At 47.3% G+C, this 12,381-nt stretch overlaps 1 protein-coding gene across 2 annotated transcripts in view; it reads right to left on the reverse strand.

Annotated features, from left to right (window-relative positions):
- MYLK (myosin light chain kinase) overlaps positions 1-12,381 on the reverse strand; it is a 358,890-nt gene that overhangs the window by 155,189 nt on the left and 191,320 nt on the right. For both annotated transcript variants that reach the window (XM_082262181.1, XM_082262182.1), the window contains exons 12-14: positions 11,165-11,302; positions 6,322-6,519; positions 363-600 (exon numbers count right to left, since the gene is read on the reverse strand). In XM_082262181.1, coding sequence (XP_082118307.1) covers positions 363-600; positions 6,322-6,519; positions 11,165-11,302 — 574 coding nt within the window. The remainder of the gene's footprint in view (positions 1-362; positions 601-6,321; positions 6,520-11,164; positions 11,303-12,381) is intronic.

A 12,381-nucleotide genomic window follows, 5' to 3' on the forward strand; every position in this document is an offset into this window, starting at 1 on the left:
CTCTGGATGACCTTGTCCTGTTACTGGGCACACAGGTAATCCCTTGATAGCCCTCCTGATCAGTCCTGTCACCCAGCCAGTGTCATTAGTACAGTGACAGTGTATAGAATTATCACTGATCACCATATTGGTGTCAGAAGTGACGTCAGGGTCAGTTAGTCAGTAACTGTCCTTTCCGGCCAGTGTCAGTTAGCACCAGATTTACCGCTACATGATCACAGTCACACTATAAGTCGCTGATCATCGTCATTACTAGGATAGCCTCTGTACGGACCAGGATCGTGACACGTTCAGATACTATACTAGTGTCCCCAAAAACGTGTTAGCAGGGTAATTCCTGATCACTGTATAGATCCCCTTACTTCAGATTGATTGTATAGATCCCGGCGTCTCCGTCGGTGACGTTCCTCAGGATTAGTGTGAAGACATCTTCATTCTGCAGAACGTTGCAGTCCACCAGCATCCGGCCGTCCTTCATCCACTGCACCTCGGGGAAGGGGTCCCCGGCGATGGCGCAGGTAATCAACGCGTTCTGACCCGGAAATAAGGTCAGGGGTTGGGGTTTGCTGATAAACCACGGCTGCGTCCCCTCCTGCGGTTCTAGAAGAGCAAAGACAAAGGAAAACTTTTGTTTCAGTTATACACTATATTACCAAAAGTATTGGGACGCCTCTCTATATACACTATATTACCAAAAGTATTGGGACGCCTCTCTATATACACTATATTACCAAAAGTATTGGGACGCCTCTCTATATACACAATGTTACCAAAAGTATTGGGACCCCTCTCTATATACACTATATTACCAAAAGTATTGGGACGCCTCTCTATATACACAATGTTACCAAAAGTATTGGGACGCCTCTCAATATACACTATATTACCAAAAGTATTGGGACGCCTCTCTATATACACTATATTACCAAAAGTATTGGGATGCCTCTATATATACACTATATTACCAAAAGTATTGGGACGCCTCTCTATATACACTATATTACCAAAAGTATTGGGACGCCTCTCTATATACACAATGTTACCAAAAGTATTGGGACCCCTCTCTATGTACACTATATTACCAAAAGTATTGGGACGCCTCTCTATATACACTATATTACCAAAAGTATTGGGACGCCTCTCTATATACACTATATTACCAAAAGTATTGGGACCCCTCTCTATATACACTATATTACCAAAAGTATTGGGACACCTCTCTATATACACTATATTACCAAAAGTATTGGGACGCCTGCCTTTACACACACATGAATTTTAATGCCATCCCAGTCTTAGTCCGTTCAATATTGAGTTGGCCCACCCTTTGCAGCCAGGGCCGGGACAAGGGGAGGGCAGGAGGGGCGGTTGCCCTGGGCGCAATGGTTTATTGCAGGGATGGGGGGGGTGCCTTGCTCCCAAACCTAAGGGAATGGGGGCACACTTTGGCATCCTTGCCCTGGGCGCTGGATGACCTTGTCCCAGCACTGTTTGCAGCTATAACAGCTTCAACTCTTCTGGGAAGGCTGTCCACAAGGTTTAGGAGTGTCTATGGGAATGTTTAGCCATTCTTACAGAAGCACATTTGTGAGGTCAGGCACTGATGTCGGAGGAGAAGGCCTGGCTCACAGTCTCTGCTCTTATTTATCCCAAAGGTGTTCTATCGTGTTGAGGTCAGGACTCTGTGCAGGCCAGTCAAGTTCTTCCACCCCAAACTTGCTCATCCATGTCTTTATGGACCTTGCTTTGTGCACTGGTCCAAATCATTTGGTGGAGGGGAGGATTAAGGTGTGGGTTTGGGATTGGCCCCTTAGTTCCAGTGAAGGGAACTCTCAAGGCGTCAGCATACCAAGACATTTTGGACAATTTCATGCTCCCAACTTTGTGGGAGGAGTTTGGGGATGTCCCCTCCCTGTTCCAACATGACTGCGCACTGCAGGCCAGTCAAGTTTTTCCACCCCAAACTCACACATCCATGTCTTTATGGACCTTGCTTTGTGCACTGGTGCGCAGTCATGTTGGATCAGGAAGGGGCCATCCCCAAACTCCTCCCACAAAGAAAATGAAATTGTCCAAAATGTCTTCGTATGATGATGCCTTATAAGTTCCCTTCACCACCAACCTGATCTAATATGTCTTTAAGACAAAATGCGAGTGCCAAATCGGGTGTTGTCACATACAAAATTATAATCAGCAGTTTATGGAATCCAACAATTTTCCAATAAATAATATAGTGCAAACCGCAAAAATAGCCAGCTTCCTGGCAATTAAATATAAAGTGCAAAAAAAAAAAAAAAAAATAACCTCTCCGGGGAGTGATCGCGGGTGCCTGGCAGACATCGCCACCACTGGTCCCGCTGATCGGCTCGCCCTGTGGCGATTGGGAGCGCCCCCCCAAAGAAACGTACAGGTACGTTGTTTCGCTGGACAGAGCCAGCCTGCCGCAGTATAACTATGACTCTGCTTCCCCTACTACTGACCTCTGGACTCTGCATCGCCTACTACTGACCTCTGTACTCTGCTTCCCCTACTACTGACCTCTGGACTCTGCATCGCCTACTACTGACCTCTGTACTCTGCTTCCCCTACTACTGACCTCTGGACTCTGCTTTGCCTACTACTGACCTCTGTACTCTGCTTCCCCTACTACTGACCTCTGGACTCTGCTTTGCCTACTACTGACCTCTGTACTCTGCTTCCCCTACTGCTGACCTCTGGACTCTACTTCCCCTACTACTGACCTCTTGACTCTGCCTCGCCGTCTCCTGACCTCTGGACTCTGCCTCGCCATCTCCTGACCTCTGCCTCACTTACTACTGACCTTCAGACTCTGCCTCACCTACTGCTGACTTCTGGACTCTGCCTCGCCTTCTACTGACTTCTGGACTCTTCCTCGCCTTCTACTGACCTCTGGACTCTGCCTCGCCTTCTACTGACCTCTGGACTCTGCCTTGCCTACTACTGACCTCTGGACTCTGCCTTGCCTACTACTGATCTCTGGACTCTGCTTCCCCTACTACTAACCTCTGGACTCTGCTTTCGCTCGACAGAGCCGGCCTGCCACAGTATAACTATGGCGGCTGGTCGGCAAGTGGTTAAAATATGCTTTTTATGAGGAATGTAAAAAAAGAAAGTTCTCAAACTTCTAATTAGTAGTCATTTTGTTGTGTTGGAAATGTGGTAATAAAACATGTCCAACGCGTTTCGGTTGTTCCCCTCTTCTTTAGGGCTAAAGGCTTGGAACTGCAGATTCCATGTTCATGGTTAGGTGTGGAGCCAGTATATAATAATTTGGGTGAAGCAGAGCCTTCACCCCTGATGCTCTAGGGATCCTGATGTGGGGGGGGGGGGTGATTCTGGGGGCATCGATGTTGGGGAGGGAACTCTGGGGACCATGATGTAAAGGGGGGACTCTGGGGATTCCGTTTGATGGGAGTTCTTGATGTGAGGGGAGGAATCTGATGTGAATAGGTGGGCTCGTCCTGCTGCTGCACTCTATATGTTGTTTAGTATTTTACTTACTCCTGACCCCTGCACTCTGTACATTACATAGTCCTGAACAAAGTGTTCGTTGTCCCAACGTGTTCCTGGTTTTGATAAAACTCTTCTTTAATTATTTTTATTTTATTTATTTCTTTAAATGATCCTTTCTTCTGAGGTTTATGTGTGTCCTTGGGACTGTTACTTGTGACATAGTAAGTAGGAGTGTTTTGTGGGTGCAAGGATTGTACTGTATGTGTGCAGTGTATACAGCGACTAGGCACAGATTCTGTTTATTCATCCCTGTTTAAGCCCCTCCTACTATTAGGCAAAATCTGTCTTCTGCGTAACTTACTACTGACCCCGAAAATTCTGCCTTTGTCTACTACTGACCTCTGGACTCTGCTTCACCTAATACTGACCCCTAAATTCTGCCTCGTCTACTACTGACCTCTGGACTCTGCCTCGCCTACTACTGACCTCTGGACTCTGCCTCGCCTACTACTGACCTCTGGACTCTGCCTCGTCTACTACTGAGCTCTGGACTCTGCCTCGTCTACTACTGAGCTCTGAACTCTGCCTCGTCTATTTCTGGACTCTGTCTCGCCTACTACTGACCTCTGGACTCTGCCTCGCCTACTACTGACCTCTGGACTCTGCTTCCCTTACTACTGACCTCTGGACTCTGCTTCCCCTACTACTGACCTCTGGACTCTGCCTCGGCGTCTACTGACCTCTGGACTCTGCCTCGCCGTCTACTGACCTCTGGACTCTGCCTCGCTGTCTACTGACCTCTGGACTCTGCCTCGCTGTCTACTGACCTCTGGACTCTGCCTCGCCGTCTACTGACCTCTGCCTCACTTACTACTGACCTCTAGACTCTGCCTCACCTACTACTGACCTCTGGACTCCGCCTCGCCATCTACTGACCTCTGGACTCCGCCTCGCCGTCTACTGACCTCTGGACTCTGCCTCGCCTTCTACTGACCTCTGGACTCTGCCTCACCTTCTACCGACCTCTGGACTTTGCCTCGCCGTCTACTGACCTCTGGACTCTGCCTCGCCGTCTACTGACCACTAGACTCTGCCTCACCTACTGCTGACTTCTGGACTCTGCCTCACCTACTGCTGACTTCTGGACTCTGCCTCACCTACTGCTGACCTCTGGACTCTGCCTCACGTTCTAATTACCTCTGGACTCTGCCTCGCCTTCTACTGACCTAAGTAAGTAGGAGTGTTTTGTGGGTGCAAGGATTGTACTGTATGTGTGCAGTGTATACAGCGACTAGGCACAGATTCTGTTTATTCATCCCTGTTTAAGCCCCTCCTACTATTAGGCAAAATCTGTCTTCTGCGTAACTTACTACTGACCCCGAAAATTCTGCCTTTGTCTACTACTGACCTCTGGACTCTGCTTCACCTAATACTGACCCCTAAATTCTGCCTCGTCTACTACTGACCTCTGGACTCTGCCTCGCCTACTACTGACCTCTGGACTCTGCCTCGCCTACTACTGACCTCTGGACTCTGCCTCGTCTACTACTGAGCTCTGGACTCTGCCTCGTCTACTACTGAGCTCTGAACTCTGCCTCGTCTATTTCTGGACTCTGTCTCGCCTACTACTGACCTCTGGACTCTGCCTCGCCTACTACTGACCTCTGGACTCTGCTTCCCTTACTACTGACCTCTGGACTCTGCTTCCCCTACTACTGACCTCTGGACTCTGCCTCGGCGTCTACTGACCTCTGGACTCTGCCTCGCCGTCTACTGACCTCTGGACTCTGCCTCGCTGTCTACTGACCTCTGGACTCTGCCTCGCCGTCTACTGACCTCTGCCTCACTTACTACTGACCTCTAGACTCTGCCTCACCTACTACTGACCTCTGGACTCCGCCTCGCCATCTACTGACCTCTGGACTCCGCCTCGCCGTCTACTGACCTCTGGACTCTGCCTCGCCTTCTACTGACCTCTGGACTCTGCCTCACCTTCTACCGACCTCTGGACTTTGCCTCGCCGTCTACTGACCTCTGGACTCTGCCTCGCCGTCTACTGACCACTAGACTCTGCCTCACCTACTGCTGACTTCTGGACTCTGCCTCACCTACTGCTGACTTCTGGACTCTGCCTCACCTACTGCTGACCTCTGGACTCTGCCTCACGTTCTAATTACCTCTGGACTCTGCCTCGCCTTCTACTGACCTCTGGACTCTGCCTTGCCTTCTACTGACCTCTGGACTCTGCCTCGCCTACTACTGACCTCTGGACTCTGCCTCACCTACTACTGACCTCTGGACTCTGCCTCACTTACAGCTGACCTCTGGACTCTGCCTCGCCTACTATTGACCTCTGGACTCTGCCTCGCCTACTACTGACCTCTGGACTCTGCCTCGCCTTCTACTGACCTCTGGACTCTGCCTCGCCGTCTACTGACCTCTGGACTCTGCCTCGCCTTCTACTGACCTCTGGACTCTGCCTTGCCTACTACTGACCTCTGGACTCTGCCTTGCCTACTACTGACCTCTGGACTCTGCCTCAACTACTAATGACCTCTGGACTCTGCCTCACTTACAGATGACCTCTGGACTCTGCCTCGCCTACTATTGACCTCTGGACTCTGCCTCACCTACTACTGACCTCTGCTCTCTGCCTCACTTACTACTAAACCCTCTCCTCCATTCTGCTGACCTCCTGTACACTTCCCTGCTGACCTCCCATCTTCTGCACCTCCCTGACTTTTTTTAACAGCGCCCCCACATCAGACAGGCTAGACCGAGCCCTGCCATGCACACAAACATACATAGAGAACGTCACACACGGGGGTGTGACGGTAAGTCGCTGACCTTGCACAGTGAGCCTGGCCTCAGTCTTGGCCTGCCCCAGGAGATTCCAGGCTTGGCAGATGTAGGACCCCGTGTCCTCTGGGAACACTTCTTGGATGTATAGGCTGTAGGCGTTCCCACTCTGCTCAAAATGGAAGTCTTCCGTCTCCTGAATCTCCATCCCGTTATGGAGCCAGATGACCTCTGCTGGCGGGTTGGCTAGAATATAGAACAAGGATCTGGTCATTACCACCAATAAGTCACCCAGCCGGCCAGGAGGAGGCCGGTGGCACATTTGTCGGGTTTTCTCAGAATAAATTATTTTTTCAATGAGTAGCAACAACAACCCTCTCTAAGTAACAACATGATGTATCAAAAGTGCACTAGCAGGAAAATTCCTCTTTGTGCGCATTAACCAATTAGAGTCCTTGTTCCATATCCAAACCTGGACTATAGAAAGGACAGTAGGAAGCCGATTGGCTGAAATAGGCAATTATTTGCTCATCACACTTGCTGTATTTGAAGTCTGCATTGAGTCTAATAAATAAGCTGTGATTGTCTCTTATAACCACTAGATGGTGCTGTACAAATCACATGATCTGGAGCACCAACATTCTGCAAACTTGTGACAGGGGTGCAGGGGTTGCCATGAAACATTTAACTCGTTTCCTTCCTCTTCTTGAAGAACTATGGTGAGACACAACACTGACAATCACGATAATTAAGAGGAATTAGTTTGAATATTCAGGACTGGACCAGATCTCATCAGCTGCTTTTCTTCAGGTCATTGCTGGCTGGGTGTGACATACATAACAATACCTGCTTCCCTTCAATCCCTATTAAAAAAGAATAAGATGTGTTTATTTTTTCTTTTAACCACCAGATGGCGCTGTGCATATTATATGATCTGCAGAACCAATGGGGAAAAAACTTGCAACAAGGATGCTGGGGATACCATAAATGACATGACTCCCCTCCTTCCTTGTCCTGAACAACTTTGGTGAGAATTATTGTGACTGCTGTATTTGAAAGAGGAGCCCTAACCCTGCTCTTCTCCTCCCCTTCCTCAGGTCACTGCTGGCACTGGCAGGATGTGACACCTACAAAAACCTATGAAACCTGCTTCCCTTGCATCCCGATCAATATAAATAAGCTGTGCTTGTTTCTTATTACCACTAGATGGTGTTGTGCATATCACATGGTCTGCAGCACCAACTGGGGAGGGACTTGTGACAGGGATGCAGGGGGTGCCATAAATGACATGACTCCCTTCCTCTTCTTGAACAACTATTGTGAGAGTTAATTATTGTGATTGCCAGGTTTGTGAATATTCAGGATTGAACCAGATCTCATCAGCTGCTTTTCTGGTCATTGCTGGCAGGTTGTGACATATAACAATACCTGCTCCCCTTGCATCCCTAAGAATAAGCTGTGTTTTTCTTTCTTTTAGCCACCAGATGGCACTGTGTGTATTATAGGATCTGCAGAACCAATGGGGAAGAAACTTGAAACAGGGATGCCAGGGATACCATAAATGACATGACTCCCTTCCTTCCTCCTCCTGAACAACTATGGTGAGACTTAATTATTGTGACTGTTGTGTTTGAAAGATAAACCCTAACCCTGCTCTTCTCCTCCCCTTCCTCAGGTCATTGCTGGCAGGATGTGACACCCAAAAAAAACATAGGAAACCCGCTTCCCTTGCTTCCCGATCAATATAAATAAGCTGTGCTTGTTTCTTATTACCACTAGATGGCGTTGTGCATATCACATGGTCTGCAGCGCTAATGGTAGAGGAACTTGTGACAGGGATGCAGGGGATGCCATAAATTATATGACTATCTTCCTTCCTCTTCCTGAACAACTATGGTGAGACTCATTTGAAAATACAGGATTGGACCAGATTTAATCAGCTGCTTTTCTTCAGGTTATTGCTGGCAGTGTGTGACATATACAATAACATAGGAAACCCGCTTCCCTTGCATCCCTATCAACCAAAAAAAAAGCTGTGCTTGTTTCCTATAACCACACAATGGCACTGTGCGTTTTACATGACCTGCTGAACGAATGGGGAAGAAACTTGCAACAAGGATGCTGGGGATACCATATATGACATGACTCCCTTCCTTCCTGTTGCTGAATAACTATGATGAGACCTAATTATTGTGACTGTTGTATTCAAAAGAGCAACTCATTTGAAAGAAGTGCCCATCACTCAGCTCCTCTCTCTTTCTTCAGGTCATTGCTGGCAGGTTGTGACACCTACAAAAACATAGGAAACCCGCTTCCCTTGCATCCCGATCACTCATAAGCTGTGCTCGTTTCTTATTACCACTAGATGGTGTTGTGCATATCACATGGTCTGCAGCGCTAATGGTAGAGGAACTTGTGACAGGGATGCTGGGGGTGCCAAAAACTACATGACTCCCTTCCTCTAATTGGAGAATTATGCTGAGACTCAATTATCGTGATTGCCAGGTTTGTAGGAGAAGCTCATTTGAAAATACAGGATTGGACCAGATCTCATCAGCTGCTTTTCTCCACTTGTGACATATAGCTCAATACCTGCTTCACTTGCATCCCTATAAATAAGAATAAGCTGTGTTTCTCTCATTGAACCACCAGATGGCACTGTGCATATTATATGATCTATATAACCAATAGGGAAGAAACTTGCAACAAGGATGCTGGGGGTGCCATAAGTTACATGACTTCCTTTCTTCCTGAACAACTATGGTGCCAAGTAACTAGCCAGTGGTCTTGTGACCTTTCACCCTGAACTCTGTTTCCAGTTGTGGGCTCTGGGCACGCTCAGTGCCTGGAAAATTATTCAATATGAAAAAGGAAAAATCTGCGCTGAGGATATATGTGACAGGCTGCAGCCTACCTCCTATATATAATCCAATTGGATATATAATAGAGATGGAAATAAGGGGGAGGGGAGTGGTGCTGCTGAATGTGTTAAAAAACGAAATGATCAATAGAAAATACCCAATTAACCAGGCCACTTTTTGCAACTTAGCACTGCGCAACTTTAACTGACAATTGTGCAGTCATGCAACGCCGTACCCAAACGAAATTTACGTCCTTTTTTCCCCACAAACAGAGCTTTCTTTTGGTGGTATTTGATCACCTCTACGCTTTTAATTTTTTGCGATATTAATAAAAAAAAAGCGAAAATTTTGCGAAAAAATTGACATTTTCTACTTTGACAGTTAAAAAATATCCAATATATTCAATTTTTGTCATATATTAGGCCAAAATGTATTTAGCTACATGTCTTTGATAAAAAAAAATCTCAATGAGCGTATTTTTATCCACTTTAAGACCAGAAGATTTTACCCCATTCCTGACCAGGCTATATTTTGCGATTCGGCACTGCGTTACTTTAACAGACAATTGCGCGGTCGTGCGACGCTGTGCCCAAATTAAAATTTACGTCCTTTTTTTTCCCCACAAATAGAGCTTTCTTTTGGTGGCATTTGATCACCTGTGCGATTTTTAATTTTGGAAAAAAAGAGCGTCAATTTTGAAAAAAAAAAAAAAAAAAAAAAACAATATTTTTCACATTCTGATATATAACATTCCCCCCAAAAAATTACGGGAAAGATTTGTCATTTTTATTGTTTATTTTTTTTTTTTACTAGCAATGGCGACGATCTGCGATTTTATCTATTCTCTTTACAAAAGTTATCGCGCCTACAAACTAGGGGAAAGATTTATGTCAGTTTTATTTATTTATTTTTTTTACTAGTAATGTCGGCGATCTGCGATTTTTTTGCGGGACTGCAAAATTGCGGCGGACAGATCGGACCCCTAACTGACATTTTTGACACTTTTGGGGGTACCAGTGACATTACTACAGTAAGCAGTGCTATAAATATGCACTGTTACTGTAATAATGACACTGGCAGGGAAGGGGTTAACACTGTTGGTGATCAAGGGGTTAAATGTGTTCCTCATGCTTACTGACGTGTGTTGGGGGAGGGGGTTGTGTGACACAGACACAGATCGCAGGTTGAGCTATGCTGAATCCTGTGATCTGTCCCTGCCTGTCACAGAGGAGATCCACCCACTTTGTCTACATGAGCGGGTGGATTTCCTCAGTCTTTCCCCCGTGCAGCGGTGATGACCGCCTCTCCTCCCCTGGCCCAACTCCCGCTGTGTCTATACACAGCGGGAGCGAGCCTCCGGCGGCGCGCACGAGCTGTCGAGAGAGGGAGGTATCTGGCGCTGTAGGTCTACGTCGCTGGACCCAGCCAAGCTGCTCTGCTGCAGTAGCAGCGTGAGCGGTCAGCAAGTGGTTAAGGCAATCAGGTAAAACATCTCCGTATTGCAGATAGGGACAAAGAGCTTCCGCAACGCGATGCGTTCCAAGTAAATCGGAAGTGCGCTCCACAAAGGCGGAAATGACGCTCTACGCGTTTCGTCGATGTGACGTCACTTTTTTAATGTGCTTTTTTTTCTGGATTATTTCAATTGTGCACCTAGTCACTTAGTACTAAAGTCACTTTATATATTTCCTTCACTTGCATAATCCACTAATTGTATGGTCACTAGTTTACCATTGTAATAGTGAGGATCTTTTTTATATGCACTTGGTCACCTTACTTATTGAATTATTTATGATATAATACCGTAGTGGTTTTACTATTTCTTATTGCCTACCAGGTTGAGTTTATTTACAACAGGTGCACAGCTTTAATTGGGTATTTTCTATTGATCATTCAGTTTTTTTAATTATTCGATATGGCTGAACTTAGCAATAGATGTCAGCCTTAGAGTTAGTAAATGAATAATACAATTCTTGCCCCAAGCTGGTTTGTGGTGCACATATGTGTGTCCATCGGGGGGCAGCACTTACCTGACACCTCCACGCTCATCACCACCTGACTGCCATCCATCACCTGGAGATCGCTGAGACCTTTCACGAATATCGGAGCAAAACTGGAGCTTGGGGCGACATCGCTGGACTCCTCCGACTCTACAGATGATTTCTTCTCTGGAGATACAATGCAGAAAACAAGTCATAAGACAGAGGAAGGTTCCTCCACAAATGTACGGCTATAGAAATAATATTACTGGAACACGGCGAGCATGCTGAGCGCCAAACAAAAAACACACACAAAGGAGTCCAATTGACTCTCACTTTTGTCTGGGCGGTCTTAAGATTTGTACAGCTCTGCCAGCGACCTCACATTTCACTACTCCAGATAAGCAACACAGCCTGGTCACGTCACCGCCCCTAGACTGTAAGACTCATCTCTTTGTGTGAATGCTGCACATCTGATTGGCCCTTTGTACTGCCCCGCACCCTCCCAGACTGATCAGCTCATCCCTCTGCTCTCTTCTCCTGTTGGCACATGAGAATGCAGCACATCTGATTGGCCCTTAATGCTGCCGCACAACACAGTGTGGTCATGTCACCGCCCCTAGACTGTAATTGGACAGTGAAGGAGAAGCAACAGACTGATGAGCTCATCTCTCTTCTCCTGTTCAGCATGTGTATATGCTTGCATCTTATTGGCCCTTAGTGCACCACCCCCTCCCAGACTGATGAACTCATCCGTCTGCTCTCTCCCCCTGTCAGCATAAGTGAATGCAGCACATCTGATTGGCCCTTAGTGCTGCCCCACCCCCTCCCAAACTAATTAGCTCATCTCTCTGCTCTCTAATCCTGTTCAGCACATGTGAATGCAGCACACCTGATTGGCCCTTAGTGCTGCCCCACCCCCTCCCAGACTGATCAGCTCATCTCTCTGCTCTCTCCTCCTGTTCAGCACACGTGAATGCAGCACACCTGATTGGCCTTTAGTGCTGCCCCGCCCCCTCCCTGACTGATCAGCTTATCTCTCTGCTCTCTCCCCTGTCAGCATATGTGAATGCAGCACACCTGATTGGCTTTTAGTGCTGCCCCGCCCCCTCCCTGACTGATCGGCTCATCTGTCTGCTCTCTCCTCCTGTTCAGCACACGTGAATGCAGCACACCTGATTGGCCTTTAGTGCTGCCCCGCCCCCTCCCTGACTGATCAGCTTATCTCTCTGCTCTCTCCCCTGTCAGCATATGTGAATGCAGCACAC

Source organism: Pelophylax lessonae (genome assembly GCF_965119305.1).
Source record: "Pelophylax lessonae genome assembly, chromosome: 6".
Lineage (NCBI taxonomy): Eukaryota > Metazoa > Chordata > Amphibia > Anura > Ranidae > Pelophylax > Pelophylax lessonae.